At 40.8% G+C, this 10,030-nt stretch overlaps 1 protein-coding gene across 3 annotated transcripts; it reads right to left on the bottom strand.

The window, feature by feature from the left end:
• Positions 1 to 2,234: 2,234 nt before the first annotated feature.
• On the bottom strand, positions 2,235 to 9,837 carry LOC139418703 (putative monooxygenase p33MONOX). Of its 3 annotated transcripts, none has more exons than XM_071168352.1 (9): positions 9,730 to 9,837; positions 8,366 to 8,495; positions 7,753 to 7,859; positions 7,367 to 7,557; positions 6,954 to 7,074; positions 6,608 to 6,735; positions 6,205 to 6,329; positions 5,839 to 6,020; positions 2,235 to 3,269 (listed from the first exon to the last, which is right to left on the bottom strand). In XM_071168352.1, exons 3-9 carry the CDS (start codon positions 7,775 to 7,777, stop codon positions 3,055 to 3,057), a joined length of 987 nt encoding a protein of 328 aa, XP_071024453.1. In that variant the 5' UTR covers positions 7,778 to 7,859; positions 8,366 to 8,495; positions 9,730 to 9,837; the 3' UTR covers positions 2,235 to 3,054. The 3 variants fall into 3 exon arrangements, with proteins under 3 accessions (XP_071024453.1, XP_071024452.1, XP_071024454.1); XM_071168351.1 differs by lacking the exon at positions 9,730 to 9,837 and adding an exon at positions 9,199 to 9,318; XM_071168353.1 differs by lacking the exon at positions 9,730 to 9,837 and adding an exon at positions 9,199 to 9,318 and having other exon boundaries at positions 7,753 to 7,837.
• Positions 9,838 to 10,030: the final 193 nt, after the last annotated feature.

Raw genomic sequence — 10,030 nt, 5'->3', positions numbered from 1 at the left:
CCTTGACTTTTTCCACATTTTGTTACGTTACACCATTATTATTAAACGGACTGAATAAAAAAAACACAATACCCCATAATGACAGAGCAAAAACAGGTTTTTAGACATTTTTGCTAATGTATTAGAACTAAAAAACAGAAATTATTTACATAAGTATTCAGACCCTTTGCTATGAGATTTTAAATTGAGCTCAGGTGCATCCTGTTTCCATTTATCATCCTTGAGATATTTCTACAACTTGATTGGCGTCCACCTGTGGTAAATTCAATTGATTGGACATGATTTGGACAGGCACACATCTGTCTATATAAGGTCCCACAGTTGACAGTGCGTGTCAGAGCAAAAACCAAGGTATGAGGTCGAAGGAATTGTCCATAGAGCTCTGAGATTTTTTCGAGGCACAGATCTGGCGAGGGTACCAAAAAATGTCTGCAGCATTGAAGGCTCCCAAGAACACAGTGGCCTCCATCATTCAAAAATGGAAGGAGTTTGGAACCACCAAGACTCTTCCTAGAGCTGGCCGCCCGGCAAAACTGAGCAGTCAGGGAGAAGGGCCTTGGTCAGGGAGGTGACCAACAACCCGATGGTGACTCTGACAGAGCTCTAGAGTTCCTCTGTGGAGATGGGATACCCTTCCAGAAGGACAACCATCTCTGCAGCACTCCACCAATCAGGCCTTCATGGTAGAGTGACCAGACGGAAGCCACTCCTCAGTAAAAGGCACATGACAGCCCACTTAGAGTTTGCCAAAAGGCACCTAAAGTAGTCTCAGACCATGAGAAACAAGATTCTCTGGTCTGATGAAACCAAGATTGAACTCTTTGGCCTGAATGCCAAGCGTCACGTCTGGAGGAAACCTGGCACCATTGCTATGGTGAAGAATGGTGGTGGCAGCATCATGCTCTGGGGATGTTTTTCAGCGGCAGGGGCTGGGAAAGTTGAATGGAGCAAAGTACAGAGATCCTTGATGAAAACCTGCTCAAGAGCACTCAGGACCTCAGACTGGGGTGAAGCTTCACCTTCCAGCAGGACAACAACCCTAAGCACACATCCAAGACAACGCAGGAGTAGCATCGGGAAAAGTCTCTGAATGTCCTTGAGTGGCCCAGCAAGAGCCTGGACTTGAACCTGATCGAACATCTGTGGAAAGACCTGAAAATATCTGTGCAGCGACGCTCCCCATCCAACCTGACTGAGCTTGAGAGGATCAGCAGAGAAGAATGGGAGAAACTCCCCAAATACAGGTGTGCCAAGCTTGTAGCGTCATACCCAAGAAGACTCAAGGCTGTATTCGCTGCCAAAGGCGCTTCAACAAAGTACTAAGTAAAGGGTCTGAATACTTATGTAAATGTGATATTTCAGTTTTTTATTTGTAATAAATGTGCCAAAAATGTTTTACCTGTTTTTGCTTTGTCATTTTGGGTATCACCTGAATCCACTCTAGGCTTAGGCGTCCACCATAATTAATTAATGTATTAATTAGAAAAGGTATGACGCCCAAAATGAAGTGCTGGCCTTCAGTTTGCAGAATAGGCTATGGTAAGACTGGGAATTAATGGAAATGTGGGTGAGGGAGAGTCCCTAATGTATTTTTGTCTTTACTACACTTGGCTTCTCCCCCATATCTCTTGTTGTGGCCCACAGAGATGTTGTGCCTCATATATTTTCTAATGAATACATTTTAATATATTATGGTGGACGCCTAAGCCTACACAGTGGATTCGGAAGGTATTCAGACCACACAACTTTTTCCACATTTAGTTACTCTAAAATTGATTATTTAAAAAAAAAAACAATTAAAAATCGCTCATCAATCTACCCACAATGACAAAGTAAAAACAGGTAAAACATTTTTGGCACATTTATTACAAATAAAAAACTGAAATATCACATATCGGTGAGACAGATTAAATGAAATCCCAGCGTTGCATTCCATGAGAGTTATCCAGCCAATTCAGAGACTGTGTTACAAAGGAGCTGATGCCATCTACTGGTAATCATTAGTATTCCTGCTGAAGAATTGACGATCACTTCACAGTGTGAAATAGCAGTGTTCTATGGCTATCAATCAGTGGTAGCTGATCTTGCCTTGCCATGAAATGTACAAATACTTCAATTTCTAAATCACAATGGAAAACCCATCCTTCTCCACCGGGTTCTTTAACCTGTGCAGCGCTGACCATATTTCCACTGTTTCCACTGTCCACTGTTTCTGGATGGTTGATGGAACCAGATTTTGTTGATTGTTAGAATGATTTTTTATTCAGATATTTACAACAAAGTCCACAGAAGACATACATATGGACAGCCATGTAAAATAAATAGAAAAACACCTGAACAGGGTTAGTCAAATCATTACATACTTCACTGGTAAATATGTAACATGTCATATTAATATTCTACTGCAGTGTTTTACTAACAGCGTTTTAACTTCAAAAGGGTCGTCTTGACAGGAAGAATGCGGATGCACAATAACCACACTTCATCGAGGGTGAACAATAATCACCACAAAGTTCTTGGGAGACATGACAATGAGAATCATTACATCTTATCGGCATATAAATCTGCAGACAATGAAAAGCTAGTGGTACTTCAGGAGAATGAGATTCACAAGCAAACAGAATGAGCAAACCACTACACAGTGTGGCCGTTTTTTTTTGATCAAACAGTGTGAGAGTAACTATTTGCACACTGTCATGTATCAGAACGTTTTCACAATTGGACCATAAACACAAAGTAAAAATACACAGTTCCTTTACAAGACAAAGGATGATGCAAAACACAATCAACATGGCACAATAACCTTATCACACAAATAGAAACAAAAATAAACAACTTTTAGTGCAAGAGAGGAAAACTTCAAAACCAAATACGATAGTATCAAACACAACAGGATGCTTTTCTTTTTGGAAATGGTGAAGATTCTCAGATTCAGTCACATTCATTAAAGGGACCTCATTTCAGATCAGGAAAGTCAGGAAAGGAAAGAGGGTAGACCAGCTACAACAACTTGACCGAGTAGAACATTAGGGAGTAGTGACGACATGGTACCTCTCAGAAGCCTGAGGGAGTGAGGATGTTCATGTCTCGAGGTTTGAGTTTGTGCGGCCGGGCTGACCGTCTACTGCCCTCCATGGTGGGGATCTCCATCTTGGGTGGGGCCTGTTTGTCGACAGCAGGGTCATCAGCCAACCGAGTGGCCTGTGCCTTCATCACCTCCATGGGGGTGGGCTTCTGGGCCCCGCGGTAAGACTGGAGAGCAAAACCCCCTGGAGAGAAAAACACAGGACTTATCTTAGGTAGGAGCAATAAGTGCAGGTCGCCTCCAAAAATTATTGACACCCTTGATAAAGGTAAGCGAAAGACTTATTAAAATAAATAATAAAATACTGAGCTGTTGTAAGCTCAGAAAAATTTGGGAAATTATATTATTTCATACTAATACAATTGCTAAGAGAAAGAGATTTTGTTTAAAAAGTAATACTTTATCTAAAAATCAACAGATCTCAAAATTATTGCCACCCCTAAAGAATTGTGTCGATTAAATCAAACAAAATGAAATCTGCATTAACGTTAAACTTTTTAAAATTAATCTCAGAGAAAATGTATTGTGACATTCTATGGCTTCCTGTTTCACTGGGGAATAAAAATAAGGTAAAACACATGTAAAATCCATTTGTCATCCATTGCCATTGGAAAAGGCAAAGAACTCACAAACAAGAGACAAATGGTTGTTGACCTTCATAAAATCAGGCAATGGGTAAAATAATAATAATAATAATAATGGTGACACTGTGATTTATTTTGAATTCGAGGCACACTTAACCAGCATGGCTACCACAGCATTCTGCAGCAATACGCCATCCCATCTGGTTTGCACTTAGTGGGACTATCATTTGTTTTTCAACAGGACAATGACCCAAAACACCTCCAGTCTGTGTAAGGGATATTTGACCAAGAAGGAGCGTGATGGAGTGCTACATCTGATGACCTGGCCTCCACAATCACCCGATCTCAACCAAATTGAGATGGTTTGGGATGAGCTGGACCGCAGAGTGAAGGAAAAGCAACCAACAGGTGCTCAGCATATGTGGGAACTCCTTCAAGACTGTTGGAAAAGCATTCCAGTTGAAGCTGGTTGAGAGAATGCCAAGTGTGTGCAAAGCTGTCATCAAGGCAAAGAGTGGCTACTTTGAAGAATATAAAATAAATTGTATTTGTTTAACACTTTTTGGGTTACAACATGATTCCATATGTGTTATTTCATAGTTTTGATGTGTTCACTATTTATTCTACAATGTAGAAAATAGTAAAAATAAAGCAAAACCCTTGAATGAGTAGCTGTGCCCAAACTTTTGACTGGTACTGTACATATTTCCTCAATTACCTTGACTAACCTGTGCCCCCGCACATTGACTCGGTACCGGTACCCCCTGTATATAGCCTCGCTACTGTTATTTTATTATAAATTTTTTTTAAAGTATTTAGAGCTTTTTTGTATTATTTATTTGTTACTTCAGTTTATTTTAGTAAATATTTCTAAACACTTATTTTCTTAAAATGGCATTGTTGGTTAAAATGATGGGCTTGTAAGAATTTCACTGTAAGGTATACCTGAATACCTGTTGTATTCAGCGCATGTGACAAATTCAATTTGATTTTATTGGAACCAGGAGCTACGGTCAGGTGAGACGAAAATAGAGATCTATGGCCAAACACACCAGCGGTGGTTTCGGCATTGAAAGAACAATGCATGTGCAGAAAAGGACCGCAGGTAAAATATGTAGGTGGATCATTTATGTTACAGGCCTGTTTTGCATCCACTGTTCCTGGGGCACTTGCTAAGGTCAACAGCATCATGAACCAGTAAACAGGACTATCCAAAAACCTGGTTGCCTCTCCTAGGAGGCTGAAACTTGGCAGCAAGTATATCTTCCAGCAAGTCAATGATTCCAAGCACACATCAAAATCCACATAGAAATGGTTAATTGACCACAACATCAACAACTTGCAATGGAAATCTTAGTTTCCGGACTTAAACCCCATTGAAAACCTGTGGTTTGAATTGAAGAGGGCAGTCCATAAGCGCAGACGAAGGATATCAAGGATGTGAGCTCTAATCTCATAAAACATTTTAGAAAAAGGCCCAGTGTCATTGTCCTTGCCAGGGGAGGTTGCAAAACAGGGGTGCCAATAATTTTGAAACCTATCATTTTGAGATTTTTTTTAATTTTTTTTTTTTTACTATTTAATCAAAATCTATCTAAACAATATCATTAGTATAAAATAATACAGTTGTCCATGTTTTTGGAGCATGCAATATACCTCAGTATTTGTATTATTTATTTTATAGTAGTTTTTTCTCCTCTTGATCAAGGATGCCAATAACTTTGGAAGTGACTGTATATGATCAAAACTTTTTGTTGACTCTATAAACACCTGATAAATTGATCATTTGTTAAAAGCGTCAAGGCAACACAGATAAAGATATCTGGTACACAAAGAAAATAAAGTGTACTGATATAGTACACAACCATGTAAAAACAATCGTATTCATGTGTAATTCACATCAAAGAACATTGAGCCAACCTATAAACTGGATTACAGCTAAACAGGGTTTCTAAAACGATGAGTCGGGATCCAAAGTGGGCCCTGGGCATGTGAGAGATGGATCGCAAATTCGGAGAATACATCTATAATCACACACTATTTCTTCTTAATTTTGAGTTGTTAGAGGACGATTTGGGTCACAGGAAAAGTTGAAGGACCCCTGGTTTAGATGAACACCATTACCAAACGAAAACATGTTAAGTATCACCCTCCCCAAATCCCATTTACCTGTGTTTGTGTGGTCCGCACCGGTGTCGGTAGTGGATTTCTGGACCACAGGACGTGGTCCAAAGACACCCCAGCGTTCGACTGCTCCTCCCCCCTCATCAGCACCCATGTCCACACTCATATTAGAGCTGGTACTGAGGTCTGAGCTAGTGACAGTTGTGCTCTGGCTGGTGAACCAGCCCCTGCCAGGAACACAGAGAAATGCCAGACGGTCAACCACTTTACAGTTGCCACTGAACAGGCATTATACTCATGCTCATATACATAGGTAGATAAGGTGGGCAAGGGCACGTGTATTTGGTGTTCAGGGTCAAAGTACAGCATGTTTCCATAAACAGCTGGTAATGAGGACATGGTTGCACTTACCTGCGTTTCTGTTTAGGTGAGCTCTGAGGAGTGCTATTTGGGGTGGACTGAGCAGATGATGTTTGCTTGTCCTCGTGTCCTCCCTTATGTCCTGCTCCCATGTCCATACTTTGAATATTCATTTTCTACAGGCAATACAACAAAAGGGGAAAAATATATAGTATGATGAATATTATTAACAGTTAAATCTCAATAATCACTCCTCTTTGACATACTGTAGATTGCTAATTGAGATTTGGAGCATTCATTGATTACACTGTTGATGCTTTACCAAACCAATCAGCAAAAATAATACAATTTATAAAATATTATTCATAAAATATTAGTAATATTTTCCTGTTAATAATTATCAGACTCCAGATAATAAAGTAGGGCCACAGTAAGCGATAAAATAAAGACTCACATGGAATGACTCTGGCATGCGATGGTGGTGGCGGGTCTCCTCGGAAGTGAGGCCCTTGTGGGGCGTGTAGACAGTGTCTCTCAGCCCAGCCTGCTGCTCAAACCTGTACATGCTGTCCTGGGTTTGCTCTGGAAAAACACAGAGGACATAATATATTAATAATGTAGGAAATAGTAAAAATAAGAAAAACCCTGGAACGGGTAGGTGTCTCCAAACTTTTGACTAGTACTCTATATACCACCCCCACCCCACCCTAATCAGTGTTCCATTAATGAGCAACAGGATTGGATGAGCTCACGTTGATAATACAGTAATCCTCATTCATTATCACAGTGAAGAGTCTTACTGGTCATCAGAGAGTTCATAATGATGGAGGAGGCTTTGGCTTTCACCACTACTGGCATATGTGGCCTGAGACCAGCGTCAAACGTGGCAGCATGGGTCAGGGCATTTCCAGATTCATCCTCCTTTAAAACAAGAGATTAAAAAAAAAACATGGATCACACAGGCAGCTAGATGAACATTTGTATGAATAGAAACACCTGGGATCATATCCATAAAGTGTGTTGGAGTATGAGGGCTGATCTAGAATCAGTTTAGTCTTTTAGATCATTATGAATAACATCACATGGACAGGGGGGGACGTGAATCTAGATCAACACTTCTACTCTGAGACGCTTTATGAATATGGACGAACACGGATCACTATCTTAACTACGTGAGGCTATAGATCAGTGGAGCATTGTGTGTCATATCTACCTCAGCCAGAAGACTGAACCTCCTGTCTGGTACCACGGGCCTCCTCCCCCATAGGTTGTTGATGTTGATGTCAGAGGGAGGGGGCGACATGGGCGCCTCCATGTTGTCATCATAGCTCATGGCACGGCGGGTCATGCCAACGGGCAGGGACATGCCTCCCAGGAGCCCCTCTGGGGTCCCAGACTCCAGGGCTGAGGAGGGAATGTTCAAGCATTAAAACACTGTCTAAAATAACTTCAAATGTGCTCAAAATACATAATATGATGATCAGTGTATCTTGCCACTCTATAGGCGTTGGAAGCATATGTTTCCATACAGTATACCATCACCATTTTAAACAAGTACACAACACTGCAATGCCCACTCTTACTGCCCCCCATCCTTACCTGGTATATCTCCTGACCTGGACATTGTTGCAGAAGGCTGTCTCTGTTATGGCTCACAATGGGTTATTGTTCAGATTAATCCAACCTGACAAAAGATTGGACTGGACCTTTAAGGGACAAGCAGACTATTTTGAATACCAGTATCTAATTTCACCAACACAGAACAACCTATTTTGTGATCATTTTAGGCTATTCATAATGAAATGTACAGTGTACATGCTCACCTCAGAGAAATAATGTCATAATCAAAATGATGTATGTAATATGAACATGCACTACTTAGAAGTGAGTGATCCAGATAACCATGGGGGAAAAGGACGAAACACCCAGTTGCATGCTTGAGCAGGTGGCTAAAGACGGTAAGCAACCGTAATTAAAACAAGGGTAACAGCTTGTTTATTGACAACATTGCGCTGCTCAGGTGAGTCAATGTTTCACTGCTTGGCAGCTGATATGGTGTTGTGCTCTGTTCTGGTGTTCTATTCTCCCGGGTGCTATTTGAGAAAGCAATCTGGAGTCATCTGTGTCAGGGAGGCCAAAGTCTTTACTGACAAATACAACCTGAAATGTAGGTTAGGTTAGATAACAGAGGCAAAGGCTTGCCCATGCTTACCGTGTGTGTAGTGCTGAATAGAGGTAATGACCCCTACAATAGGCTGGGTTTATTATCTGGCTCACTCTCGGACAGTAAGGCCTGCTGACAAAGCATTGTGGGAGATGCAAAGGAGCACAGCCCTGTGAAGCTGAAAAGGAACCAAAATACAGCAATCAGCAGAAGACATGACAGACAGGCGGTCTTTGGCTGGGGCACTCTCTGGCTATGCTCAGAAAAACAAGAGCTCTAGAGCAGATAATAGCTGACACTACCCATTATCATCGTCATCATCATCCAAAGGCATACAGCACGGTATACCGCAAACTGTGTGTGGAAACTCGTACTTAATACAATGGCTACCTATATAAACACTAATGTCCCTGCATATGGCACACGTTCATTGGGATCATCTGTAACCATTTCTAATTATCAATGCAAGTTAACAACAACTGTCATCGATTTACGTAATTAAAATGGAACAAATAAAATGCAATGCATGTGAGTGTTGCTGCCTGAGATTATCTCACTCTATGCGCAATCCGTTATGCAATGCAATGGCTGTGAATGTTGCGCTGGATCAACCGGTGTAGACCGGTGATGATGGACACAGCGAGTAAAATAGAATAGCGAGTAAAATAGAATAGCGCGCGGCTGTTCTTCCTGTTCTTCCATCACCAAAAGCAGTTTTGTTGGACAAATAAATTATAATGCCTGACATACTATTTCAAATGCATTATGAAGCAGATTGGCAGCCACATCAAGCTACAGCGAGCGATTATGGTGCTGTAACGACAACAATGGTCATTGAATGAAAAACGCAATCTAACATGTACAATTTCGTTTCCATTTACCAGATTTAACGCCTCCCACGTCGCTTAAAACAGACACGTTGACGATGAAGACGGTCGTAACCTTACAATGTCAACGGGAAAGGTTTCAGAACAACTGAGAAACATCTCGCCCATGATAATACCCAGCTCCCAATGTGATGAGGAAAGTCCGAGCGTTGTGAACCTCGGCCACGTGATCATACTGCAAATAAAAGTCCCCCTGACAAAATGTTACATGACTGTTACTGAACGTTTTTCTGATTTAACATTGTAAAAAGTATATAGTTTAAAGTAGCTTAGACATACATTTATTGAAAATACAAACAATACATAATTTAACAAAGATCGATTTACTGTATATATATGTATACATTGTTTTTCATTATAGTCCCCAGTAAAACAACAACAACAACAAATATAACAATACAATACCAACACTGTTGCTGGACGTATTAACGTTTTTTTTAAGCTACTGTCAACTCTTAAAAGAACATGATTTAAAAATGTTTTGAGGATAACATTTTCATATTGATTGGCCCAATCCAGGGCTACCTGTTAACTGGGACACAGTGTCGCAACCAGTGTTCGAGCGCCTCGTTCTCACTCTTTCTCTCCTGAACTTGCTGTGTCGACCTCTGAATGTCTGGCTATGATTTGTTTGTATTCTTTTCAGATTTTTCAGGGCGTGCTGCAGGACCAGGGGTGGGCCTACATGGCCATAATCGTATGCGTAATCATATCCATAAATTGACTGTTGGTAGTCGGATCGAATGATACTCCGGATCAAAAAGGGGAAGTGTTTTAATATGCCTAAATAGATGTTGGGGAAAAAACACCTGTCTGCACATTCTCA

The sequence above is a fragment of the Oncorhynchus clarkii genome, chromosome 10 (genome assembly GCF_045791955.1).
Source record: "Oncorhynchus clarkii lewisi isolate Uvic-CL-2024 chromosome 10, UVic_Ocla_1.0, whole genome shotgun sequence".
In the NCBI taxonomy this organism is placed as follows: Eukaryota; Metazoa; Chordata; class Actinopteri; order Salmoniformes; family Salmonidae; genus Oncorhynchus; species Oncorhynchus clarkii.
The sequence above is the reverse complement of the archived record's forward strand: the minus strand, read 5'-3'. Positions and strand labels throughout refer to the sequence as shown.

Bases quoted from the DNA above. Each gene is read 5' to 3' on its own strand.
- LOC139418703 (XM_071168352.1), bottom strand. From the start codon at position 7,777: ATGTCCAGGTCAGGAGATATACCAG. The intron at 7,075-7,366 runs GTAGATATGACA...CTTGTTTTAAAG, and splicing joins GGTTCAGTCTTCTGGCTGAG to GAGGATGAATCTGGAAATGC. The intron at 3,270-5,838 runs GTAAATGGGATT...TTTTCTCTCCAG, and splicing joins TGCGGACCACACAAACACAG to GGGGTTTTGCTCTCCAGTCT.